The sequence below is a fragment of the Desmodus rotundus genome, chromosome 3 (genome assembly GCF_022682495.2).
Source record: "Desmodus rotundus isolate HL8 chromosome 3, HLdesRot8A.1, whole genome shotgun sequence".
Lineage (NCBI taxonomy): Eukaryota > Metazoa > Chordata > Mammalia > Chiroptera > Phyllostomidae > Desmodus > Desmodus rotundus.
The window spans coordinates 153,993,863-154,021,615 of record NC_071389.1 but is presented as its reverse complement, the minus strand read 5'-3'; the positions used below and the strand labels follow the sequence as shown (position 1 = coordinate 154,021,615).

At 50.5% G+C, this 27,753-nt stretch overlaps 1 protein-coding gene across 3 annotated transcripts in view; it reads right to left on the bottom strand.

The window, feature by feature from the left end:
- NCKAP5L (NCK associated protein 5 like) overlaps positions 1-21,176 on the bottom strand; it is a 30,605-nt gene extending 9,429 nt beyond the window's left edge. Inside the window, exons 1-6 of one of the 3 annotated variants that reach the window (XM_024575691.3) lie at positions 21,075-21,176; positions 3,410-3,471; positions 2,247-2,405; positions 1,461-1,529; positions 1,308-1,346; positions 503-622 (exon numbers count right to left, since the gene is read on the bottom strand). In XM_024575691.3, the coding sequence (XP_024431459.2) occupies positions 503-622; positions 1,308-1,346; positions 1,461-1,529; positions 2,247-2,369 (351 nt within the window). In that variant the 5' untranslated portion in view covers positions 2,370-2,405; positions 3,410-3,471; positions 21,075-21,176. Of the gene's footprint in view, positions 1-502; positions 623-1,307; positions 1,347-1,460; positions 1,530-2,246; positions 2,406-3,409; positions 3,472-6,665; positions 6,795-21,074 lie in introns of those variants that run through there. The other 2 variants (XM_024575692.3, XM_053921511.2) reach the window with 2 other exon arrangements.
- Between the last annotated feature and the right edge of the window lie 6,577 nt (positions 21,177-27,753).

The following is a 27,753-nucleotide window of genomic DNA, read 5'->3' as shown; positions in this document are numbered from 1 at the left end:
TAAACCTACTCTCTCCCCACCCTGTACACAATGTGCGCACTCGCAGAGCTGCCCGGTCACGTGCCTTCCCTGACCTCTCTGTGACACCGAGCCCTGGGTGCCTTCCACCCAGTCCCACCCTTGCCCCTGGCGGAGAAGAGGCAATGCAGTGGCCAAGGGGGCCCCTGGGAGTGTGAAATAATCAGTGCATTTTCAGCCTCCACCCTCCTGCCTACACAGGGTGAGAGCGAGCAAGAACCTTCTCTGTCAACAAGAAGGGATCCCCTCCAGCTGGGATGCGAGCACCTGCAAGGTGGGGACAGCCCAGCTGGAGGGGACTCAGGGCTTTGCGCCCCATCTAAGGCTTAGACCTATCAGGCTAGGTGGGCCTTCCCTGGGAGGGGAGCAGCTGACAGCCAGTTCTGTAGGTGTCTGGGGAGAAAGAGGGTGGTGATAAAGCTGGGGCTGGGGGGCGGGCCAGAAACTGAGGTATGAGGAGAGAGGGAGAACGGCTGCTGCCCACCTGAGGGAGGGAGCCCGTCGTGAGCTGGAGTTTCTGCTGAAACAGGGCGCTCAGCATCTGGTTCTGCCGTTCCAGGTCAAACACCCTCTTCTTCAGCTTGATGCACTCCTCCCGAAGGTCCTGCCGTGGCCAGGAGGGGCGCAGGAAAAGAAGACAAGGCGGGAGGGGTGGGGCAGTAAGATCACAGCCCCCTTAACCAGAGCAACGGGGCCCCCTCCCGGCAAGCCCTCCCCTGCAACCTCCTGTGAGGGAGCTGAGCCTGCCCAAGTCTGTAGCTAGCCAATCTCCAGGGGGTGGTAGATTCTCTCAAGATAACCACCCCTGGCGGGAGGTAAATCCCATTCCCACTGGTACCCTCCCCAATTCTTGGAGCTGATGCCCTGCTTCTTAGAAACCACACATCAAAGAAGGGTGCATACAAGGCAGGGGAAGACCGAGGGGTCAGCGTGGACTGTAAGTCAAGAGGTTACCCACGGTACTTCAGTAAATATTTCTGAGCCGCCTTATGTTCACAACAGCAATGCTGCTTTCAGCACCCTTACAACCTGGAGAAACCAGCTGGAGCCAGGGTAAGGGAAGGGTTCCGCTCTAACTCAGGGATCTGGCCCCACCTACCCCACCGCTGCCTCCAGGTGGAAGAGAGGCAGGGGTGGGGAGTGTGGTTGGGTCAATAGCCCCTATCAAAAGCTTCAGGGCGCAGGCTCAGGGGTCCCTGGCAGGGCGAGGGGGCCCTCCCCTGTGGTAGCCAGGGCTTCTCCCAGGGAAGCTGGGCTCAGGGGTGAAAATGTCTCTTGTGGCCACTTGCCTTTTGGTTCAGCAGTGCCTGCACCACATGGTTGGCAACCTGCGGACAGAAAGCCCCAAGGCAGAGCTGTCAGTCGACGCAGCCTGTGTGGAGGAGGCAAGCTGTGCTTCCCCAACCCTCCTCGGCAGCAGCCCCACTGCAGACCCCACAGACCTCGTCCAGGCAGCGCTCATAGGTCTCCCGCTGGTTTTCGTTGGCCTGGGCCAGCGCCGAGTTCTCTGCCTGCAAGATGGAGGGAGAGGGCAGAAAGGAAGCTGTGGGATCATTCTTCCCTCCGGGGAAAATTCCTTTCAGGGAAGGGGAGGCAAGGAGTCTACTAACTATACCTCCGCCCAGCTCTTGGTTCCAGCTATAGGGCCAAGGGCATTAAGAGGGCAGAGCTGAGATGCCTGGTTTTCTGTGAACCTCAGCCTCAGTCAGTGAGGCTGGAGCAGCTAGGGAGACACAGCAGCAAGAGGACCCAAGGTGGGAGGTGCCAAGAGTGACCCTTATTTCCCTGAGGAGAGGGCAGAGGAGGCCAGTGGGAGGAGGGCAGGATCTTAAGAATGTGATGAAGGGCTTTAGTTTAAGAATCTATGTTCTTGTCCCTCAACTCCTGAGTGCCAGGTCACCTAAACTCTTCTTGTCTTGGCCTCTGTGACTACCCCTTTCCTAGAGCCAGCAGAGGCATGAAAGTGGGGGAGAAGAGGGGTAAAGAAGGGAGACATTTAGGGGTCAGGACAGCCTTGCCCCGTGCATTCCTCTTGTCCCTGAGCTGGCACCTAGCCCAGAGAGCTAACAGCAAGGAGGGGGCTTCTAAGAGGAGCTCTGCTAAGAAATGTTCATCTCTGCTCCAGCCTGGAAAAGGGGCTGAGAGGAAGATGCAGCACACCCAGAACACCCACAGCAAGCTCAGAGGAAAGGGCAGGCCTGAAGCCCCCACCCTGCTCCGTGTCCCACCTCTAGCTCCCGCAACCGGTGCAGGAGCTCCTGGCAGGCACCCGGCTCTGTGCTGCCGCCAGCACACTCTCCTGGCCTCGAGTCTTCAGGACTTCCTGCGGGCGGGTCCATGGCCTCCGACATCAGGCCCTGGGAACAAGTGAGAGAAGGCCAGGCAGGCTACTCCAGGGCCCAGGGAGGAGGTAAGCGGGGGAGGAGGACAAAGATGAGACTTGTCAGTATTCTCGGAGTTTAGCTCAGTGTGACCGATGTGCCGTGGACACTGTAACAGCTCAGGGTCAGGCTAAGTCTCTCCTGGTCATGGGACAAAGACATTCTTCTCATCTTAAGAACAAAAACCATTGTTTTATAAACCCCTGTAACTGCACTTGCCCTCCCCAAGGTCACACAGACACTGGCCAGGAGCTGAGAAACCTGAATTCTCCATCGAGACTGGCACCCAACTGGCACACCGTACCCTCCTGGGGACATTGGGAGGTGGCTTGCGTGCCTCCAGAGCTCCCTGCTCCCGTGAGGCCCAGCGGACCAGCCTCCTGGAGCACACTGGTCCTCTGCGGGCGTCTGGACCCTTTGCCCGCCTTCCCATTTGACCATCCCCTCCTCACTCTTTAGGGCTCCCAGTCCAGGCCCAGTGAGGCTCTCTAACTCTGCCCCAGACTGTCGATTTCATGCAGGCAGAGACACGGTATTCACTTCACTGCCCAGGCTGATACTTTCTGCTGTGACACACCTGTCACTGACTGAACACTACTTAGCCAGGTGTCTGACCTGAGCTGTGGGCATGACCCCCCACCCCGCCACACTGTTGCCATGGTTACTGGCTGTTCTGACTAGGCCTCATCTTCCATTAGAGTTTCAATTTCTCTGCCAGAGGAAAGTGCTCATTTCCTTCTTCTGCAAATTACCGTGGAAATTTCCAGTAGATGGGAAACCCTTCCTAATGTAAAAGGGTGGAGGCCCTGATCCACCACCGACTACTTGCCTCCCTGCCCCACTGACGCTCCCGCAAAAGGAGTTTAGCACTTTTGGACCAAGGAAGAGAGGACCTGAGCAGCTCGTCACAGGCATCTGAATGCTCTCTCCTCCGTCCTCCTCGGTGGGGCACAGGGGCGCCTCTCCCACCCTCCGCCTCCCTCCTCCAGTCCCCACCCCCAGCCCCTCACCTGTGTCTGCCCCCTCAGCCAGGCTGGCACACTCACTCTAACAGCCAGAATGGTCACCTTGCCTGTGGAGGAACAGAGGGAGATGTCAGCCGTGCGTTCCACAGCATGTATTGAGCTTTTGCTGTGTGCCAGCCACAGGGCCACTGGGATGAACAAGCCAGCGAAAGCCCTGCCTTTATGAAACTTCCATTCTTCTGGGGGAGGCAAACACATAGATAAACCAACAAACACATGTGGGGTCCTGCAAAGGCATTGGGAGGTGACAGTTAAACAACAGGCCTGAATGAAGTCCAGATGAAATCCCAGGATGGAAAAAGCATACAGGAAGAGCCAGTGCAAAGGTCCCAGCGCTCGGCCAGGGATCACTCAGACAACAGGTGGAAACGAACAGCAATACGTGGTACCTCACAGCCCTTCCACAACCTAAGGCTTCTTTAAGCCTCACCGCCACAAAGGGAGTTAGATGCTACTATCGACACCTGCGTTTGAGATGAGGAAGCCAAGGAACAGTGGGTTACCCTTGCATTCCCTGAGTGTACCCCGTGTCTCAGTACTTTCTCATGTACCACCCCGTTTGAGTCTCCTACCAACCCTGTCAGGGGAGCACCAGCCTGGGGAGGAAGCAGGCTCCAGAGGCAAAAGATGGGGCCCAACTCCTATGGCTGGTCCACAGAGCACACTGGACAGCCTGGATCTTGCCCACCCGACGTGGCCGCTCTGTACATAAGTTGTACCAGAAGCTCCTTATATTCAGTGAGCTCTGTGCAGTCCAGGGCTCCCGGAACATCGCAGTTAGACAGATCTGGGTTAGAATCCTGACTCTACAAGATCTGTTTCCTCACCTATACAATGGGGATAAAAATACCATGCAGAGCCCTGGCCGGTGGCTCAGCATCATCCTGGACACCAAAAGGTTTTGGGTTCAATCCCCGGTCAGGGCATGTGTGGGAGGCAACCGATAGATGTTTCTCTCTTATAGCAATGTTTCTCCTTCTCTCTCTTTCTCTCTTACCCTCTCCCTAAAATCAGGAAGCATATCATCAGGTGGAGATTAAAACAACAAAGACTACTATGCAGAAAGGGTTGTTGGAGGATGGAACGAGATACTGTACACAGCGTCACGCGTGAACTCAGAAACCGCAGGTTTTCCTGTTACCACATCCTGACGCAGGCACAGTGCGGAGTCCTGCAGTGGAGGCTGCTGCTACAGCCCCCACTTCTGGTCTACTCGCAGGTAGGCGGACCTGAGTCCCAGGCTCTTCACCCTGGGGTGTCCGCTTAGGGGCACCTGAAGATCTGAGGGTGCTGCCCAATCTGCCCTGTCCTTGGGGGGCTCCTCCTCTCCAACCCTCTTCCTGCCAACCCAGCCTTCACTGCTCTCTGCTTGGCACCCTGGAAAGAGGGGCAACAGCGAACAGGAGAATGTGTCTCCCTGAGTGAGAGGACAGTGTGTGCACAGCGGTGCGAGGGGGGCTCCTGAAAGTGAAAGAAAAGGGAAAACCACATAATATTTATTGTTAACACTCTACTATAATAAAGTCCTTTGTTATTTTAACATCATAAAGATGTATTTAGTATAACATCATTTGCTTATAACATAATCATGTTTGATATACTTAGAAATGGACAGGCCTGGGAAAAAATGAAAAAAAAAAAAATTCAGGACATATCCTCCTTCCCAGATACAAATGCGGGTTAAAACCAAAACAGGGCCCTGGCTGGTGCGGCTCAGTGGATTGAGCAACAGAAAGGTCACTGGTTTGATTCCCAGTCAGGGCACAGGCCTGGGTTGCAGGCCAGGTCTCCCAGGTGGGGACGTGCAAGAGGCAACCGACTGATGTTTCTCTTATGTTGATGTTTCTCTCCCTCTCTTTCTCCCTGCCTCCCCTTCTCTAAAAATAAATAAATACAATCTTTAAAAAAAAAAGGCTTTGGGTTACCTCCACCATTGGGCCAGTTCCACCCACAACACTCACCTCTGTGCCGTCACCCACTGGCTCCCGCTGGCCGTTCCCCTACCGTAGGAGACACCTGCCCCCACCGATCACTAGCTTCCCCTCAATCCCCTCCCCATTTACTTCCCCAGTAGACACTCCCAGGGAATAGACGGGTTGGGGCAGGGGTGGCAGTGCTGGGTAGTGTGAAGAATAAAGTTGGGCAGGCGGAGGACATGGGTGGGATGAATAGGGCAGTGTCCAGGGGCCAGGAAAGAATAAAGCTGAAACTGTGGACACCCAAGTCCTGTGTCCTTCACACAACAAAAAGTGAACTAAGGTTGGAGGTGGTTTAGGAGAATAACTTTTCCTAAAAACATAAATGTAGGGTTCAGCCTTAGGCTCTGAGCAGCCGTAGTGCTAGGGGGAGACATCCTGGGCCCTGAACTTGTCTCCCCCAATCAGACTGAGAAACTAGGACTGCACTAGAGTCATACAGAAGGCACTGGGGATTGGAGCAGCGAGGAGCCTGAGGAATAGCAGGAGGTACAGGCCCAGCTGGCTACTCCTCCCAGCCCCCAAACCAAGACCCTGAACCAGGGGAGGTGGAGCGGCACCAGTGGGGGATGGAGGAGATGTGGTTGCAAACATTCAGGATCAGATCCAGGCCCCGGGGCTTCATCGGTCAGGGGTTCCTGCCTGGGCTCGAGAGAGATCAGATGTCCAGTGGGAAGACCCTCTGAGCCCGGCAGGCATCTCCTGCTTAGAAGGGACCATCTTGAGAGCTGCCTTATCTCCCTGCATTCCACACTGGAAGGAGTGCAGGACTGAACACATCCCTGGTCGAAATGCCCATCTCCGTCCTCCCCATCTCCCTTCCCACAGCAGGCAGATCAGACCTCTCAGAGACCCACTCTACTCATTCTGTACACAAGGGGTCATCGGCCCAAGCCCAGTCCACCTTAGCAGGTATCACTCTGGAGAACAAAGCACCCTGTCCACACAGCCAACAAACAAAGTGAGCAGCGAGCACCGACTCGGGGCCCCCAGTGTGAGGACTGGCTGTGGGTTACGTACATGTGGTTTTGTGTGCTAAGCAGTGTGGGGACCCAGCACACCCCACAGAACCAACCATACCACCCTCTAATCTGAAACCCTGTGGGTCTTGGGGCAGGGCAGCCCGAGTCCTACTGTGACCTGGGAGATAGCCTCCAAGTGACAAGCCACCCAAGAGCAACAGCTCTGCCATGTGCGTCTCCGTTCCCCTGGCTGGGACGAGGAGAGGCTCTGGAAATGTTGACTGCGGGCAGGCGGTGACTCACCCTCACTTTGGGGGAGATGTTTGATGCTGCTGACCAAGGTGGTCTGGCCAACTCAGGATAAGCGTCCTTCTCTGTGTTTGCAGGGCCACGAGGAGAGGGCAGGAAGCTTTTGGCCAGGGTTGTTAAGAGTCACAGGGAAGAGGCCTGCATTTGAACTTGGTGGTGGGGAGGGGCTCACGCTATGAGTCAGACCAGAATTTGAGTTCAAGATTTCTATGGTGTTAGGAAAACTTCCTGTATCTTTATACTCCCCTGGGGAATATTAAGATCCAGAGAGATACTACCACCTCCCACTCCCCATCAGCCTAAATCTCATGAGAAAAAAACCCAACCCAGGTTAATTCCCCAGTGGTTGTCCCTGCTGAGTGGCCCTGGGGGCCCCTTGCCCCAGGGGCTGAGCACCCTCCCCCTTCTCCCAGGTCCACCACTACTCACAGCTTGTGTCCATCCTGACCTGTGGCCAGGGAAACCCCCAGCCTGGGTTTTCAGGATGGCCCTGGTTTCAAACATTCCTCCAGTGGTCCCAGAATATACCCTGTATGTTGGATGTTGGGTCTGGAACACATGAGGCCAACCGGGCTGGGTAGAGATGAAGCTGTAGGGGGTGGAAGCTCTGACTTGAACTGGTGGCTTCTCCCGCCACAACTGCCAACCAATGGGCAGTCCTGCCTCCCACAAAGGCCTGATTCAGAGGGAGGTGACCTCAGTGCTAAGAGGAGGGAGGGAGGGAAGAGCGCCTCTCTGGGTAGTCCTTGGGAGGTGAGGGCAGTTTGCAAACAGCCAGGGACAGGGAAGGGGGAACAGCTGCTTATGTGGGGGGTGGTCATCCCTGGCCTGGGGACGTGGCTGGGTGAGCCCAATTGCAGAGTGAATCTGGGTGACCACTATCTCTTCAGCCTAGTCAGTCATGACCCTACTACCCACTGCCCCTTTTTATTTATTTATTTTTAAAGAGAGGGGGAGGGAGGAGAAAAAGGGAGAGAAACATCGATGTGTGATAGAAACATCAATCAGGTGCACACCACCCTGGAAGTGGGGACCTGGCCCACAACCCAGGCCTGTGCCCTGACCAGGAACCAAACCTGTAATCCTTTGGTTTGCAGGCTGGCACTCAATCCACTGAGCCACACCAGCCAGGGCAGCCACTGCCCCTTTAAAGCCAGGAGGGGACAGGGGCTTCCAGGGCTTCAAAAGAGAGATCCCTCTTGGCCTTTCAGGCAGCCAGATCAAAGGAGTCAGGTCTGCAGCTCCCACTCCCTCCCCATCAGGGCACAGGCTGAACTCAAGTCCAGGCCAGGGAGGAAGGGGCCAGAGAAGTGGCAGCAAGCCTGTTCTCCATGCTCCCTAAGCTGGGCCCTTCGCCAAGGCCTCGGGGCCCTGGTGAGCCCCTTACTCACCAGCTGTTCCCCTCAGAGTCCTCTAGGGAGAGAAGCCAGGGACAGGAGGCGGGGGAAGGGTGGGCAGCTGCAGGAAGGCAGAGATGGAGACGCTCCCTTTAATAACAGAATCATCCGTAACACCAACGGTTTCCCCCTCTGCTCCCCCCACCCCCCAGCTGCTTTCTGGAATCCCTGTCACACCCAAGAGTCCACTTGTAAACAGCAACTTCTACACCCACAGCAAACTATCCTTCTCAGCCAGGTCAGCCCCAGGCTGCCTTGGGATGTGGGGAGGAATATAGGGACAGAGGCCTGAAAGCAGCCACCTGCATCTCTAGCCCAAAGCATCTTTTAACCCTAAGAATTCTAATGGGTCTCCTCCCCACTCAGGGAAAGAAGACGAGAATTTCCTTCCCTCCTCCTGACAACTGGTCCTAAGACACAATAGCCATTCTAAGGGGTATGTGTCCATGGGACAGGGGCCCCCTGAATCTCCCCTCTAACTTCCTCTTCACAGCCACTCCAAAAACCTCCACACTACGATGTGGGTTCTTTGAGCTGACGGTGGGGTTGGTCACCTGCCCTTCCAGGCAGGGCATGAGGGAGGGCAGTCATGCGGGGGCCCAAAGGCTGACCTCTCCTCCCCGGGACCCTCACATTCCCTGCCCAGAGCACAAGCCAACAACAGAAAAGCAGCTGCTAGGGGTGGGGAGAGGAAGGGGTTCCACACAGACACAATGGGTTTATTTATAGGGCCACAAGCCAGGGGCTCTGCAGCCAAGAAACCTAAAGCCCAGGGGCCCATGCCAGCCCAGCCAAGGGAACTGGAAAAAGCCTAAGACCAGGAGGCAGAAGGTTTAGTCTGGTCCCAACACTGCAATTTACTTGCTGTGTGACTTTAGGCAAATCACACAGTTCCTCAGGGACAAGTTCCTTCACGCCAAGTGGGGGTTCTTCTAGAACAGTGGTTCTCAAAGTGTGGTCTGGGGACCCTGAAGCCCTTTCGAGAATCCACAGGGTCCAAACTATGTTCACAACACGACGAAGACATTCTTGCCTTTCTTACTCTCACAGAAGCACAGTCGCCTTTGCCAGAGACTATGTGGTATGTGATGTCACAAAAGATTGAATGAAGAATAGATATTGGGAACCCAGCTCCTTCTATTAAGTCAGATATGACAGATTTGCAAAAATGAAGAACAATGCCATTCTTTTCACTAATTTTTGTTTTGGAAAATATATAATTATTTTTCATAAAATATGCTAATGTTTAACAGTATAGAACAGTGATTTCTAACTGGAGTGCTGCAAGAATTTTTAAAACATGCAAGAGCTGACTATTTAGTCAGGGGCACTGACCTGTTCCCTTAGATTGTCAAATAAGAAAATGACAACGTCTGGTGTGAATAAATCAAACGTATACCTATTTTTTTGTTAGATAAGCAATAATATAGTTTTTGGTGTGCCACAGAATTTTAGTCATTAGCTTATGTGTACGATGAGATGAACGGGCTGAAAACGGCTGGGGTAGAGGGGCCCTCAGGTCAAATAGTTGGAGAATCACTTTTCTAGAGCAGTGTGGTCCAGTAGAACTTTTTGTGATGATGAGAATATTTATTCTGTGCCAGTCAATGCAGCAGCCGCTAATCACACGTGCCTACTGAGCACCTGAAACGTGGCCAGTGCAGCGGAGGAACTGAATGTCACACCCAACGGCCACACGCAGTCAGTGGGTACTGGGTGCCCTGCGCTGAAGGGCGAAGCTGTGGAAGATCCCTGGAACCTAGAAGACTCTTGACTTTAGCGTTCCAAGTCCAGGCTTCCTTCCAGACTCTAGAGGCTGGGGGTGGGAAGGGACAGGAACTGACATGCACTGCTGTCCCCAGGCTTTTATTCACACTATCTCTCACTTTTCCTCACCCAAGGAAAGCCGTCTCAGCCAGGTGGCCAGTTGCACTCTTACCAAGGCTTCTTGTTAGAGACGCTCCCTCATCCCGACATGACTGCTTCACCAGCTCTTGGCTTACCACCTCTCCACTCTCCTCAGACCTCTGGCTTTTCACCTCTCTTTTCCCTTTGGTGTATCCATCCTTTGGGATGAAAGCCAACAGCGGGAAAACCTGTCACATCTCCTGCCACCTGCCTCCCAGTGTCATCAAAATCTCTGCATCGCCTTCTGTTACAGCAGACGGGCTGCCCTCTCCCCAGGCAAGGTGGTCCTTCCTGCCCCAGACCCTTCCCGTGTGTGCCTTCTGTAACTGCCTCCTGGAGCAGGGGGGTCAAACTCATCTTCACCGGGGGCCACATCAGCCTTGCAGTTGTCTTCAAAGGGCCGAATGTAATTTTAGGACTGTATAAATGCAGCTACTCCTTAACCGTTAAGCGAGAGCTTAGTGCTGCCACCAGGTAAACAACGTGCTAGGCCGGATAAAACAAGGTGGAGGGTCAGATTGGGCCTGCTGGCCTGTGTTTGCCACCTGTGTCCTGGAGGGAACTTTCCCATCTACTTCTAAAACCTCTTGGGTGTCCTTCATCTTAATATATTATTTCCCCTGACATTCCTCCAGTCTCTGCCCTCTTCTGTCTCTTACAGCCAAACTTCTCAAAAACAAAAACAAAAGACAACAAAAAAACCCATCCTCCTTTCTCACTCTTCCTCAGCCTGGTCCAACTTCAGCAGCGACTGCCACAATGCTAAACAAGCAATAGTTTTCAGTCCCCAGTGCTTCGCAGGCACAAGTACCTCTGGTGGCCACGTCTTCTTGGACTTTTATTTTTGTTATAGCTTTGAGACATAGTTCGCATTCCATACAACTAAGCCATTTAAAGCGAATGGTCCAGTGGTTTGTAGTATATCCACAGGTACATGCAATCATGACCAGCAGACTTCAGAACATTTTCCTTACCCTTTAGTTAGTGTCCTCTTCCCCAACCGCAGGCAACCACTCATCTATTTTCTGTCTCTATAGTTCCTTATTCTGGACATTTCACACGAATGGAATCATGAGCGGTCTTTTGTAACTGGCTTCTTTCACTTCATTCCTTTCTATGGTGAATGATACCCCATCGTGTGACTGTGCCACGGTTGGTTCGTCTGTTGGGCTGTTGCCACTTTTTGGCTGTTACTGATAATGCTGCTTTGCGCATTCACATACATGGTTTTGTGTGGATGTATGGTTTTTACTTCTCTTGAGAATGTACCTAGGAGTGGAACTGCTGGGTCATATGGTAACTTTAGGTTTACCTTTTTGAGGAACTGTCAAACTATATTCCAAACAGATAAACCATTTTCCAATCCCACCAACAGTACCCAAGAGTTCCAATTTCTCCACATCCTCACCGCTTGGTATTGTCTGACTTTCTGAGTCGCCATTCTAGCGGGTGGGAAGTAGTACCCCATTATGACTTTGATTTCCATTTCCCTGACGTGGAGCATCTTTTCACATGCTTATCGGCCACTTGTGTATCTTTCCTGGAGAAATGTCTATTTAGATCCTTTGCTCATTTTTAAATTGGATTATGTGCCTTTTTATTATGAAGTTGTAAGAATATATTCTATATTCTGAATATAAGTCCTTTATCAGATATATAATTTGCAAATTCGTTCTCCATTCTGTAGGTTGTCTTTTCACTTTCTTGACGACTTCCCCCTTGCCTACCACCCGCCCCCAGCCTACCTTCCACCTCTATTTCCGTGTGTGTTATTAATGTGCATGTACATATTTTATTTTTTTTAAACAGACATAGCAGCATGCTCTCACTCTTCTACATCTTTCCTTAGCAGAACAATTTTTAAAAATGAAACCACGGACTTTATTTTGGAGAACGTTTCCTAATTTGGGTTTGTCTGATGTTTTTTCCAATTAAACTGAGGTTATGAATGTTTGAAAAGAATACCATGGAGGTGCTGTGCCCTTCTCAATGCGTTCTATCAATGCGTGATGTTAACCTTGACCACTTGGTTAGTAGTGTTTGCTAGGGGGTTTCTCCACCGTGAAAGTAATATTTTTTCTTTTATAAAAAATTAATACAGATTTGGGGAGCAATATTTTGTGGCCATGCAAATAGCCATTTCTGCTTAAATTTTCAGTGGATCTTACTTGCAACATTTGCTACAGTGTTCTAATGATAATTTTCCATCTCCCTCCCTCCTTGTGCATTTACTACATGGAAGTTTTCTGTAAGGAAGAGCTGCTCCTTCTCGCCCATTTATTTACTTAATTACATATTTATGCTAGTGTTGAGCTCATGGACATTAATTTTAATCTTTGGATTGAAAGTCAGTAGGATCATCACTTACTTCATTGCTTCGATGTCAGCTTGGGCCAATGAGGGTCCTTCCAGGTTAGTGCCCACACCCTCCTTTCAAAGCGTCTCCCATCTCCACTTCAAAAAAGTTATTTTTTACCATTTGCTTACTTTCTGGCACTGTAAGCTGTTCCAGGCTTATCTTGTATTTTCTCTGGCACAACTGCTTCTTTTTAAATTTATTTTTAGAGAGAGAAACATCGATTTGTTGTTGCACTTATTGATGCACTCATAGGGTGATTCTTGTGTGCGCCCTGACTGGGGATCGAACCTGCAGCCTTAGCATATAGGGATGACGCTCTAACAAGTGAGCTACACGGCCAGGGCGACGATCACTTTACTGGGTCTCTACCAGAGCAATCTTCTTTCTAAAACTGTAAATCCTATTGTGTCCCTTCCTCTTCAAGTCTTCCCATGACCTCCTACTGCTCCTACCGAAGCCCTGAGCCGACTCTGGCAGCCCTGCCCTGGTTTGGCAATCTGAAAAGCTGACCTGGACTGACACAGCCCACATCCATCTTTCTTCTTAAAGCGCCTCCTGCAGATCAGAATTTCAAACGCAGTGTGCCTGTCCCCTGAGAGGAAGAGGGGACTCCCTGAGGAGCGATCCCGACTGTATCTCTGTTCTCCCTCCACACTCTCTGCCGGCATACCGCTACTGTCAGCGAGGCCCCGAACCCAGTGATCTGTTTCATCCCAGACAGAAAAAGACCAGAAAGACAAGACAGGTGAGAATGTACAATGGGCCCATCAGGTTCCCCAAAAGACCTCCAACTGCCTTCTACCCAAATGGCTTGGAGGGCCCACTGACAAACCATACCGAAAAGTGAACAAGGGACATTTTCAGATTTGTCCCTGACATTAATATGACCTTTTTCAAGCTCTCAACCCATTCCCAGGCCTCAGTGACTCCCTCTGGCAAATGAGACTAATTTATTCAATCTCGAGGTATTTCCGGACAGATCACTCAGCACGAGGCATATGCTGGGTACTAGGGTGCAGTTCAGAGACAGGCCAGCTCTTACACTCCTTGGAGCTTTGAGTCAGTAGGGACATAAGCCAGGCGGGGTAAGTAGCCGAACTATGAAAGAAGTCCCACGGGGTGAGTCTTGGAGAACTTTAAAAATCAGGAGAGAGATATTAAGCTGAAGCTTTAAGAGTTTTTCAGAAGTTGAAGCGTCAAGTAAACTGAGCCTTCATAGATGTGGGCAGGACTTATGTATAAGGAAAAGGGAAAGGGGTCATCCAGTCAGAAGAAATGGCATAAACAGAAACAGGAGGCAGAAACCTCTGGATGTGTTTGGGAGCAGAGTGACTCAGTGCAGCTGGATCAAAGGGCATCTGAAGGTGAGTGCTTCCAGGTCCCCTGGCCCAGGAAACTCCTCTCCTATCTATCCCCTGACTGAATAGGAGAGTCAGCATCTCTGCAACATCCCGGGTGTAACCAGAGACATAAACTGGGTCCCACAGGAGGACCAGAGGCAGAGAGGCTCCTGAAGGCAGTAGCAGAGCCGACTACTGGAACGTCAGCTATCTGCTCTCAGGTCCAAAGAGAAAGGGTCTGGGAGGCCGCATAGCCCGTTGGCTCTCAGGTGGTACCAGCAGGCCCAGGGGAGCTGGGCATATGTCCCCCAACCCCCATGCTCAGCCCCCAGTGCTCACTCCCTCAAACTTCATATCTTGGCCTCTTTCTTCAAAGGGAACAGGCTGCAGCCGGCCAACAGCCTCCTGTGTCCAGGCGGCTCAGGGTTGACTCCGTGGGCATCATTTGACCACAGCCCAGAAGTGAACTCCTATGCCGCCAGCTCTGCTCTGGGAGGAGAAAGTAGCTCTAGTTTGCCCACAAGTCTCCACTGGGCTCTCCTCTTGTTTGTGTCCACAAATGGGAACAGGCTTCCTGGTTCCAGTTCAGGCTCGGCCATGTGCATGACCCTAGGTGAAGCCTAAAACCCTCTAGGACTCAGTGTTCCTATCTGTAAAATGGGGTGAGCTCTGATTCCTCCCTCCCTGCAGGGCACAGAAGAAAAGGATGAGATCATGTCTGGAAAAGAATTGCAGCTGCAAAGGCAGGGCTCCTTGTGTGGGGCAGGGGTGGGAGTGAGGAGCTCGGCAGGGCCTTTGGGGAGCAGTCACTGGCTTTGATGTCGCCTTCCTCCTACTGGGCCTACAGTCTTCCCAGGAAAGCAGGGGGTGGGGTGGTGGAGAGGAAGGGACCGCAAAGCCAAGAGCTTTAACCTTCTCCTACCTCCTGGGACGGGAAGTGAGGTGCTGTCTACAGAGGAAGTAAGAAGCAAACAGCCCCCAACTTCCCCTCAGCCTACAGTGGAAAGGAAGGCCCATGGCTGGGGCAAGAGAATGCTGGGGCAGGGGTGGGGAGGAGGCATTATCAACACCATCTGGTGGAGAAGGGGGTTTCACGTCTTGGACACAATAAAACTCATGGGCACAGACTGGGGGAGGAGGGAGAAGAGAAGCCACTGAAGTTGAGAAACCCAGCTTTCAGGTCACATGGTATCCTATCTGCAGTTCTGGCCCCAGGCTTCTGCCCTGCTTGGCCCTCAGCCCCCACACCAAGGTGGGCCAGGTTTGATTACTCACTCTTACAGTGTACATTCTTTCTTTGCAGCCTTCATCACAGCTGTAATTCTATAACTGTTTAATTATTTGATTAATGTGGGCCTTTGTTGATGACCATTTTACCTCCAGAGTCTCGCATAGCACCCAGCATGTAGTTAAGTGCTGACTGAATGTATGTGCTGACCACTGCTTGGGAATTTCTCGGGCTGCTTTTGGCTTAACCCCTGCATCTGAATAAAATTCAGTGTACACAGATGAATGAACAATGCTCATGGCCTGGGGTTGACTGGGGACCACGGGGTGAGTGATAAAGGTCAGAAACTGATAGAGGTGCCAGGAGAAATCCACGCACGCCCGGATACTGCCAACAGGTAAGGTGACAGAGGAAGACAGTATACGCTATATGCTTTGGGGTAAAAAGAAAAAAAGAATGCATATTTGTATTTGTTTTCGTGTAAAGAAACTCTTGAGGGAGAGGTAAGGAACTAGAAAGTGATTATGTATGGAGGGAGAAGGGAGGGGAGGTGGCAGAAAGATTTCTCAGGGTATGGCTTGTTGTATCATTCTGATTTTTGCACTAGGTAAAAAAAAATCTAGTTAAATAATAATATCAAACTTTTAAAAAATGTTAGAAGGAATAACCATGTGAGCAGGTGATTTCTAAAGCCCTCCCAGCTGGGGACATCTATTCTCTTCCTCTATCAGCAAGGAGGAACCAGGCCCTGGAACAGGATGGTTAAGAAGGTCTGGCCAGGTGAGTCGGGGGCTCTGGCCAAGGGATGCCACTGTCTCCGCTCCCTTTCTTCCCGGAAATTTCTCCTTGGGCTAGAAGAGAGGCCATCCCACCCCAGACCGTTGTGTGGCACCAAACTATTCACAAATCGATCAGGGCCACTTCTGATTGGATAAGAGTTCAGTCTAGATTCTTGGGAAGGGGGCTAATAGGGTCTGGCCAAGGGCAGAGGCAGAGTGGGAGGTTGGGCAGGAGAGAGTTTGGGGCAGGTGGGGGTAAAGTTGGGTGAGTGACTCCTGAATAGACCTGAGGCTGTTACAAGCAGGTTCTGGGGGGTGTCTCAACAGATCCTCACACAAAAAGGCCAATTACAGCTCCCACTGAAGCTAGCTGGGGGTCAAGTGAATAGCCCATGGGAACTGCAGCTGCTGAGAACCCCAGGAGTTCCAGGGACCCTCACAGTCCTGTTTAGGGAAAGCCTCATTATTCCCCTACCCAGAGGGCCTTTAGGGAGGGACAACTGATGTCCCCAGCAGCGCCTACCACGCAAGCCCTGCAGGCAAAGCATGAGCTGCAGAATAGGGTAGTCGCTCCTTAAAAAATATCTACACATTCAAAAAACCAAAACCAAAACCAACCTTATCGAGGATGAAAGAATCCCCAGAGCTAAAGGACCAAATATAAGGTTTAGAGAGCTGTGCCTGACTGGGCTCTTCTCAGAGGCTGGTGGATTTTTAGAAATCAGTAATAACAGCAATGATAATTCACCTTAATAACAGCCTGGCCTTTTCGGGCTTCTTTCATCTGTGTAACTCCCAGAGCTGGGAAAACGGTAATTATCGAGCAGGTGCCACACCCCAACGATGATGTGTTATTAATCCATCAGCACAGCCTGGGAAACTGAGGCCCAGGGAGAAGGATTTCCCCTCACACAGAGCTAAGGCTGTAAGCATCAGGGCCCCTGGGCAGTGAAGAAATGAAGGCGCCAGCTGCTCAGCTGTTGTGTTTTGAGAGCACACTGAAGATAAGCGTACTCCTTCCAGAGTCAGCCAGGTCTGGGTTTGGGGAGGTGAGGGAAGACCCCAAATGTGTGTATCAAGCCACCCCCCCCAACCCAACCCCAGGCTGCAGCTGGGCTTGCTGGTAGCCCTGGCTGGGAGCCAGGGCCTCTAATCTTGAGCCCATGCACCCCACTCTCCCAAAGTTCTGCAAAGCAGGCCAACAGCTGCCTGGAGCATTTCTGCCATCTGCAACACGAGCAGACACCATAGGGTGAGTGAGGGCTTAGCCCTCCAAACCGCCCATGCCACAGGCATAATAAAGCGGGACTGGGGGGAATCCTGCAGCTGGATGGGTGGGTCAGATCAAGAAGCCATCAGGAGTAGGGAGACTGCTTCTTGGGAACCTGAGCCCATTTCCACAGCCCCCTTCCATCTTTGGCACTGATCTCGGAGTAATGAGATCCTTCCTACAGCAAGGCCTGTTTGGGCTGATCACGCTGCAGAAAACTGCAGAGGAGGCCCAGCTGGCCTGTGCCCTCCAAGAGGGCAGGGGAGGGTGGGCAAAGAGTCATAAAACACCAAAGATCTTTTCCCATGGTGGCTACAGAGGGAAGCTACGGAGACTCAAATGAGCATGTAAGGGTAAAGGCATTGCCTATGCAGATCTACCCACAGCCTGTATGTGCCTGGTCCCCGGAGGGATGCTGGGACAGATGCGATCTCAGCTCCAGGAAAACCGTAAGGGCCAAGCCAGGCAGCTACCAATGACCTTGTCCTCTACCTTTCCCGGGCAGGGCCTGGGGAACAGCATTAAGGATGTTGTTAGAAGGGGTTTGGAGTTGTTTTACTTCTACATATTAGACAGCTGACCAGAGTCCCTGGGGGAGGTTCCAGAAATAATACTCTGCCCCTCCTAGGGCCCAGCTTTCCATAATCTCAGGTTTAAGAACTGCCCTCTCTGCTTTAAATTCAGCCAAGCCTCCTCCTGCACGAGAGACTAAGGCAGAATGGCTTTGTGGAAAACACTTGACCCGAGTCAGGAGCCCTGCCTGACACTCACCACCGTATGAATCACTTTCCCCTCTGGACTCCAGTTTCCCCATTTTAAACACGAGGGCGTTGGACTAGCCTGTCTCTAGGATTCCTTCCAGCCTATGATTCTATGTTGTTTTGATGTGGTGGCAAATCCCAGATTGATCTACATAAATTTGCATGTTCAATCAGAAACCCCAAACTCTGAGTGCAGAAAATCCAATCAGTCCATTAGTGCAGCTGGAGGAGCCTGCCAAGTTCGGATGAGGACTGTCACAGCAGACAGTGGTGGTGAATTGGGGGAGGAGCCAGAGGAAGTCGGGGCGGGAAGCAGCATTTGTTCTCAGAGATGCAGTTCTGGTGACCCAGGGCTGATGGGGCCTGGGACCCCACTTCAGCTACCAAACAAGGGTCCTTTCTCCTCCTGCTTCTAAAGAGGTTTCTGGCTGGCCAGCGTCAGCCACACCCCAAGAGGGAACAGCAGCTTCTGCCTAGCAACAGCTGCATCCTTCACTCTGACAGGGACTCCACCATTACCCACTTGCTGGGAAACTGACCTCCCTGGGAGCTTCCATCCTCCCTTCCAGGGCCTCCTAGCAGTGAGAAAGGTTTCCTTGGGATGTAACTTAAATCTCTCCTGCTGCAGCTTCCCATGGGCAGGCAGCAGGGCCCATGGGGGCTAGAAGAGGGAAGAGCAATGCAGGAGAACGGGCCCCACATCCAACCAATCCCAGGGCCTCTCTAACTACTACCTCTCCTTCAACATCCCACTCAGCACCTGGGAGACCAAGGATGAAAACAAACAAGGAGAACGTGGAGGCCTCTGGCTCTTGGGCTACAGAGCAAGTCCCAACCTGGGAAGCCTGACTCCTAAGAAAACCCTAATCCCTGAGGGAAGGAGGCTGGGAAAGGTGGGGTAGGGGCAGCCTGTCTCTGCAGCTGCTGGGCTAGCATGTCAGGGACTGGGAGGCTGGCTGGGCTGGGTGAGGGCAGCAGGGAAGATTCCTTAGCTCCTTGACTGGGAGTTGGGGTATGAGTGCAAAGGTGAGGTGAGTAGGGCAGGAACTGGAATGGGCACCAACAGTGGGCCCTCCTTGTCCTCTTCCCATAAGAGGGCAGATGAGTGTGCTGTGCTCTCTGGCCCTGATCCTAAAACAAGTCCCAACAGCTGAGATGTAAACTGCCTCCTGGGAATCTGCTTACCTTGCTGCCCTTTGGCTGCCTCATTTCTCAACCCCTCCCCACAGGCCCAACTCAAAGACTGGCCCACCAGGCCAGGATGTCTCACCAGGCTGCAAGAGCTCACAGCCCAAGGCACCAGGGGTGAGCAGGACAAGGGCTACCCTTAGGCAGGATAAGGGAGTCTATTCCTCTCCACCCAAGGTTCTAACCTCAAGTAACTGAGATTTAGAACCACATCACCCAACACCTACCTCTCCAAACTGAGCCACCCTGCCAGAGGATCTTTCTCCCTTATCAGTGGAACTACACTGTTATCAAAAGTGGAAGGAAATGATAGAGCTCTCTAATCCAGCTGGTGAATTTTACAGATGGGGTAAACTGGCCCAGAGAGGCAAACTATCTTGGCCAAGGTTACACAGCAAGCTAGGAAGCTCAGGGACCAGAGCTTCTGACTCAGTCCACAGTGACAACAGCTTGGTCCTCATGCATGTTAGGTTTCACCTGCCTATTGTGAAGAGTCTTCTTCCCTGCAGCCAAGACCACCTGCCTCTGTAGGTTCTCATTCTCCCCCAAAGGCCTGAGCAGGAGAAAGATGAGGGTGGGCCCACGCCACCTCACACAGACCACAGACTTTGAAAACAAAGTTGGGCCGTGGCTGGTGTGGCTCAGGGGATTGGGCGCCAGCCAGCAAACTAGATTTCCAGTTGATTCCTAGTCAGGGCACATGCCTGGGATGCAGGGCGTGCGAGAGGCCAACTGATCAATGTTTCTCTCCCTCTCTTTCTCCTTCCCGTCCCTCTCTCTCAAAATAAATAAAATCTTTAAAAAATCCCAGAGGTGAACTATGTGTGAATTTCCCCAGATAGGAATACTTGTATTCCTCTGAGGTAGGAAGTACAATAACCCAGGTTGTTCTAAGAGAGACCAAGGGGCCAATTTGGGAAGTGAATTTTGTCTCCCTTCTCGCCAGACAAGGAGTCTCAGAGTCAGCTGAGGCATAATGTCTTGTAAGAGAGGGTCTGCAACGAGGCAAGTGGGCTAGGACCATTATCTCTAAAGTACTGAGCAAAGAATGGTTGGACACTGGCCCCCTCTTTACTGTCCCTCAGGACCATCCCTATCCCAGGGTATCTGCTTCCATCCAATCTCTGGCAGACAATTCCTGTCTTAGAGACAGGAAGACCTGTCGGAGACAGAGAAGAGTAGAGAGGGAATAAGAGGAGTTGCCTTTACAGCCAGGGAATTCATCAGCTTAAGAACCCCGGCTCCTCAGGAAGGAGAGCATTTAAAAAGGAGAGCTGGACAGGCAGAGTGGATAGCGCTGACACACCTGGAAAACCAGGCCTGTGGGGGCTGAGAGACATCTGTACCCTCGGGGTAGTGCCAGGGCTGTATCCCACCTTGAGCCCAGGATAAGGAGATGGCGGCTGGGGTTCGGACAGCCGCTTTCCTAGTCGCGCTAGGCCAGGGGAGTGTCGGGCACTGATAAATTCTCGGCATTCTTCTGGCACCGCAGCCAGGACCCAGAGTTTTTTCTGCAGGCGCTGCCCTGGCCCCATTCCCTTCCCAGCCTTTCTTCCTCCCTCAGCCTCTCTTTAGTGTTCAGCCCACCGAGCTGCTCTCCTCCTAACCGCAGACCCTCAAAACCTCGACGGGTCGTTGCTGCAGGCCCCGATCTCTCTGCCTCTCCCCACCTCCCCCACGCCCTATCGCCCCAGGCCACGGGAACTACTAAGTGCGAAGAGGAGCCCGGGGCTCTGCTCCGCGCCTGCGCTTAGGGAAGAGCCTCCCGCACCGCAACAACCCGGCACCGCTAAGCGGCACCAGGACGGTGGGATGCGGGTGGGGTGGAGCGTGCAGCTGGGGCAAGGTCAGTGCTTTCAAAGAGGGAGGGAGACCGGCCCCCGGAACATCCCCTCTCCCGAAAGTTTCCCTTCCGGGGCCACGGAGTGTGCGCGAGGATGGCGCGGGGGGTCGGGAGGGGGTGGGGTAGGGGTGGACAGAGTCCCAGCTGGACCCCTGGGGGAGAGCGCGGCGGGGAGGGGCAGGCAGCGAGGTCCCTGCTGGTAGCCGCGCCACCCCTTCCAAACCAAGGCTTACACGACAGCCTTACCCTTTGCAACCCTCATCCCCAGCCCGAGGCTTACAGACCACCACCACTCGCCTCCCTTTAAATCCCAAGTAGGCTACAACTCACCGAAATCAGGTGTGGAGCTGGGCCAGGGCAGGCTGGATCCGCCGGGTCCATGGCCGAGGATCAGGGGCGAGGGGCAGAGAAGGGGGGTGCTGGGGCCGCCTCTTGATGTCAAGGCTTTAAAGGGGCCAGGGAGCTCCGCCCCTTGCTCAGGTCCCGCCTCCCTTCTCCCGCGCAGCCAATCCACATTCACCCTGGATGCACGCCCCTCCCAGCTCCTCCAGATGTTCCCAGGACCAGAGCTAAGTCTGCACCGCCGGCGCGCGCCGCTTCCGCCCCAGAGGGAAGGGCTGCCCCTCCCCCCACAGAGAAACACCCTCCGCAGGCTGGGCCGGGTCGGGCCTGGTAAACCTCCCCAGAGCCAGGGTACAGGACCTCAATCCTGGCCGAGCTGGGATGAAATTGGGGGCATATATAGCACAGAAAACTTAAGTAGGCACGCGTGGACCCACAGGCATGTGCGTCTGCTTCTGTAAGGCTCGCCGTGCACGTGTCTTTGTGGTTGTGAGCGTTGGTGTTTGTAATTTGCCTTCTTGCATACGTGTTAGGAGTAAATCTTTGGGAAGAGTCTTGAGTGCCTCCTTGGCCTTAAATGCTCCCGCCTCCCTTTTCTTCCTTCGGGATGGGGTCCTCCCAGTAATATGGAAAACTGGGCGCTGGGAACGGACTCCATTCCTCTCCAGAGAAATGCTGGCCCGGTTCCTCACTAGTTTAGGAGAAGGGAAACCTGAGCAGAAAAAGCATAAATCCGTGTTCTCAGCCACTTGCTATCTCAGTGAGGATGACTTTCTTCCCCGTTGAACTAACTAGTCCCACGCTTAAAAGAGGAAAAGCAAACAGCCAACGTAGGCCCTTGAGGGCCTCAGAGCTCCCATCAATCCTATTCTCAGTGGTCCTTGGATAAACATCTATTTGCCCTCCATCTGGATACCATAATCTTCAGAATCTGCATTGTACTGACTAGCTGGGAAATGCAGGTTCTGAACTGGGTTCTGCAAGGAAATACAAAGGGATCCCTAGCCACAGTCTCGTCCATTTACTTAAATTGCTTCTGTTGTGGGATGTATTGCAGGGGTGTCCAACCTGCCTCCCTGCCAGCTGCATGGGGCCCAGGATGGTTATGAATGTGGCCCAACACAAAATCATAAGTTTACTTAAAACCTTTTTTTTGCTCATCAGTTTTCATTAGCATTTGTGTATTTAACATGTGGCCTAGAGACACCAAAAGGTTGGACACTTAAAGCATCACGTTATTGGTCAAATAAAGGAACATAAAAGCTGAGGGAACATAGGGTATACAGACTGGCTAGGATTAATCAAGAGTTCCTCTGGGAAGGAGCTCCTTAATTTAAAATGGGATTGGAATTGCAGAGAAAAAATTTGAGTAGGATACAGGCAGGGTAAGGACATAAGGAGACTCAGAGAGGAAAGAGCAACTTATCTGCGCGGGATAGTGAGCAGATCTCGTTGGGAGGGCGAGAAGTGGGAATTCATGGAGGAGGCTTTGTACCGAGGAAGTCAGAACCAGGGTACAGCTTTGACAGCACAGGTGATGTCACTGTGGGTTCTTGAGCATACGGGGTAGCTTGACTTTTTCAAATGACTGATGCCAGTTATTATCAGAGCCTAAAAGATGTCATGATGTTTACTCCCATCAGTTTTCTTACCTTTGCTTAAAAAAAATTTTTTTTATTGATTTGTGCTTAACATACAATTAAATACACAGATCTTAAGCATTCTGTTTGGTGCATTTCAACAATAATATACACCTATGTAACCCCCCAAATGAGATACTGAAACATCACCCAGAAAGTTCCCTCAAGCCCCTTTGCAGTTGATTGCCCTGCACCTACCAGCACCCAGCCTCTGCAACTGCTTGAATCCTGTCACTGTAGTTTTGTCTGCGCTTGGGCTTCGTGTACGTGGAATCATACATCATGTACTCTCTTGCATGTATGTTTTAAAAACTTTTATTTATTGATTTTGAGAGAGAGAGAGGGAGAGAAGCATCTATATTGTCATTCCACTTATTTATGCATTCTTTGGTTGATTCATTCATTGGTAGTGCCCTGACCAGGGATTGAACCTGGAACTTGGCTATCAGGATGACACTCTAACTAACGGCACTACTGGGCCAGGCCTTGCCTCTATATTCTTTAGCTGAGTAATGCTTTTGAGATCCAGCCATGAGTAGTGCATTCTTTTTTTATTGCTGAGTAATAGTCCATTGTATGAATTACATCACAATTTGTTTATCCATTCTCCAGCTGATGGATATTTGGGTGTTTCTATTTTGGTCTATTATCAATAAGGCTGGTACAAACATTCTTTTCCAAATATTTCTGTGAACATCTTTTCATTTCTCTCACCTTATTTCCTTTTTTTTTGATTTAATGATTTTACAGAGAGAGAGAGATTGATTTGTTGTTCCATTTATTTATGCATTCACTGGTTGTTTCTTGTATGTGCCCTGACCAGGGATAGAACCTGCAATGTTGGAATATCGGGATGATGCTCTAACCACCTGAGCTACCTGGCCAGGATCTCTCACCTTCTTTCTTTCTTTTTTTATTTTATTTATTTATTTTTAACAGAGGGGAAGGGAGGGAGAAAGAGACAGAGAGAAACATCAATGTGCGGTTGCCTCTCACACCCCCCCTACTGGGGACCTGGCCTGCAACCCAGGCACGTGCCCTGACTGGGAATCCAACTGGTGACCCTTTGCTTCACAGGGCAGCGCTCAATCCACTGAGCCACACCAGCCAAGGCCCTCACCTTATTTCTTGATGATAGATAGTGGTACCTTTGGAATCCTGGAGCATTAATTAATCCTTATTCATTCAACCATCCAACATTTTTGAACAGGGATCTGTGGGAGAGTTCTTGGTTTACAACAAAAATTAGACGTGTTTCTTCAAATGGCTTAAAGTCCTGTAAAACTCCATGTATCTGTTGCATCCCGAAGCCATGGAGTGGATAAACCTTAAGAGTCTGCCAGGCATTTCTAACTATGTTTGGATATTTCCAAATAACTAAGTTTTGGGAAGCAAACAGACCATCCAAATGAGTTTTTACTTTTCATTCAGATGTTTACCACTGCTTGTTAATAAACACAGATGCTAATAAACACAGCCACACCCTGTCTGGGTAGCTCCTCAGTTGGTTAGGGTATTGTCCCCATACACCAAGGTTGCGGATCCCTTGTCAGGGCACATAACAGGAATCAACCAATGAATATATAAATAAATGGAACAACAAATCAACGTTTCTCTCCCAAATCAATTTAAAAAATTTAAAATAAACACAGAACACCTGTACTTGTCAGAGCTAGTACCTGCCTTATTTGAAGTGCTCTTACACACTTGAAAGTTTAGGCATTCCGAATTTGGCAGATGCTCTGCAAACCTCCATGTTCACGGCAGGAGGTGAAAGAAGGGTAGCTAACTTTGCTCCTTAGCCACTTTCTGTCCTTAATGAGGCTTCAAACGTTTTCACTCCTCAGTGGTATTATTCACTTAAATTATTAAAAATTATACAGAAGTTCCAAAGTTGGTTTTGCACTTTTGTATACCACTGATCATATATTGTTCTTTACTTGAATTGTCTGTGTTACAAAATAACCCAGGCTTCATAGGTTTGTGGTTGCTGCGAGCTGTTGGAAACAAACCAGTCTGGTGGTGTGGTCTAACTGTGCATACAGTGCTGATGACTGACTGGTAGACGGCGTCTCAGAGACCCTCATGTGAGCACTCTGGGGTCCTCTGTGTGGTCATTAACTCAGTGTTGGAACATCTTCCCTCAGTTTGGCACTGTAGCCATTTGGCCACTGTGTTACATTGGTTGGATTGATTCTGAGTGCTTTCTTTTTTTTTTTTTTTTTTTAGATTTTATGTATTTATTTTGAGAGAGAGAGGAAGGGGAGAAAGAGAGGGAGAGAAACATCCGTGTATGAGAGATATCTGTTGCCTCTCCATGCCCCCAGCTGGGGACCCAGCCTGCAACCCAGGCATGAGCCCTGACTAGGAATTGAACCAGCAGCCTTTCAGTTCACAGGCTGGCACTCAATCCACTGAGCCACACCAGCCAGGGATGCTTTTATGAAAAAGAAAGAAAACAAATAAACAGTAGTGGAGTCAGCAGGTCTTGGGACCGGAAGTGGGGGGGAATCAGAGAGCTAAGTCGACACTGGGTAACTTGCAGATGATAGGGCTGCTCCCTGAAATAAAAACACCAGAGGTTTCATCGAGGAATGATTATAAACTCTTTTTTTATTGCTTACTTTTAGAGAGACAGAGAAAGGAGAGAGAGAAACAACAACCTGCTGTTCCACTTATTTGTGCATCCATTGGTTGTAAAAGCTAAACTCTTAGAAAAAAACACGACAGGTAGGGCAGGTTTGGGAGATGATATGCTCACTTTCAAACACGCTGACGTTGAAATTTCTGGGGGACATCCGAGTGGAAGTGACTATCCAAGAGGTCAGAGCTGCCCAGCCGTTGTGCCTCAGAAGAGGTTACAGACGTGCTGCACATCAATCTTTTCAGACCCCGAGGCCGCACACACTCCCTCGGACAGAGAGCAGTCTCAGTTCTGCCGGGTTGCTGTGAAAACCGCATTTTCAGTGTGTAACACGACGGGGAAAGGGTTGGGAAGCACTGAAGCATAATGCTGTTGGAGAAGTAATTCTGCAGCTCAGGACAGAGATCTGGACGACAGATAGGAGATTTGTGAGCTGTCGGCACATACGTGGTAACTGAAGACATGGCGTGCAGGAGATCATGCGAGGAGAGAAGGGGGCCTGGAACAGAAGCCCCCACGGAGCAGCAACATTAGAGTGGGGTCTCCAGAGCAGGGGGAAGAAAACTGGCTGAATGCTGTCACTAGAGCCCAAGAGGTTAAAAAAAAAGACCAAATAGTTCCCTGACATTGTTGATGTCAGGCTGGATCGGGACTGAGACATCCCCACTGACTTCAGCCGCATGTCATTGGTTACTAGCAAAAACAGATTTTGAAGGGATGAGAAAGATATGTAATACAAGGAATGGACACGAAGTGTTTAAAACTCTCTGAGTAATTTTGGCTATGCTGTGAGATACAGGTTAGACCAGTAGGTGGGGTAATGGGGGATGAGAATTATTTTAGACAGACACTGCTTAATTTAATTTTATTTGAAAATTATTTAAAATGTTACTTTTAAAAAGCATTGTGTGCATATGGTTAAAAAAATCAAATAATACAGAAGCAATTTGCTTCCTTTTCCACACTCAGCAATGAGTCATTTTAACCTTTTGGCTGTTTCAATATGACTACATATGCTACTCTTTGATTTTTCGCTTTCAGATGCACCTTATTGCCTATGTGTATATTCTTTTTAATAGGTAAAAAAGCGGTACCTTACCATTCATGTTGTTCTGAACTTTACTTCTTGCTCTTAAAATATCTTGCAGACCTTTCCATATCAGCATACAAGATCTACCTTGCTCTTTTAAACAATTGGTTAGTTATCCACTTACGGTTGAACCACATTTCTGTTTCCCACTGATGGGCATTTAGGTTGTTTCTAGCTTTTCACTTTTACCACTGACTGTAATGGGTAATATTGGACACAAATCCTTGCATACTTATGTGAGTATATCCACAGGATGAATTCCTAGCCATGGGTTTCCTGAGTATCAAAAACAGTACATTTTGATAAATATTAATAAAGTACCTTCCAAAACGGTCATGCTAATTTACATTCCCACTGACAGGATGCAAGAATACCCATTTTCCCACATTCCTTCTGCAACTTTCTTGGATTGTTTTTTTTTAATCACCTTGTGTAGTCAAATTTATTGGTCTTTTCTGTTATGGCTCTTAGGTTCTTTGTTATGCTTAGAAAGTACTCCAATTTTTAAAATTACCCTTTTTCTCTAGTAGTTTTCTTTTTACTTTTAAATATTCCATCCAGGACCTACTTAAATGGCAGAGACCACTGGTATTTCCCATGTCTGCCAAGAGTGACATGTCTATTCTGGACCACTCAGTCCTGTCTGTCCTCAAAGTACAGAGCACGCATTCCTGTGAGCCCTTGCCAAGAGGGTCCTTTCTCCAGGCTCATAGGGCACGCTGTCTTTCCCTCACGTGCATCATCACGTAAGCTATATCCCTTTCAGGGACTGCTCAAACCACATGCCACTCAGAGAGTTTTCGTGCCTGGTGCAGCCTACAGAGAATTTTCCTTCTCTGAAGCTCACATGGCCACATGCTATCTTGGACGAGCTTCTCCTTTTCTCCTCAACTTGAATATATTTGCTGAATGAATGAAATCTAACATTTGGAAGTCCAGGGTTGTTTAATCTACTTTTCCCTAGTCCCTCAGCAGCTAAATGGAGGCTGGGTATGTGGAAGGAACCTGATAAATTACTTCTTGTTTTGCCATAACAGTGTATGTACTACCCCGTGTGGCTAATGTGCATCCGAAGTGTGGCTGGTCCAAACTGAGAGGAGCTGTAAGTGTAAAATATGCACCCACTTTTGAAGAGGGTATAAAAAATAATGTAACATATCCGTGAATAGTTTTTAGATTGATGCATGTTGAAATACTCCTTAAATAAATAAATAGATAGATAGATAAAATGTGTACATGTTAAAGTATACCTGGATCATTCTCTATTCTTGTCACTGAAGAAGTTTTGTTATG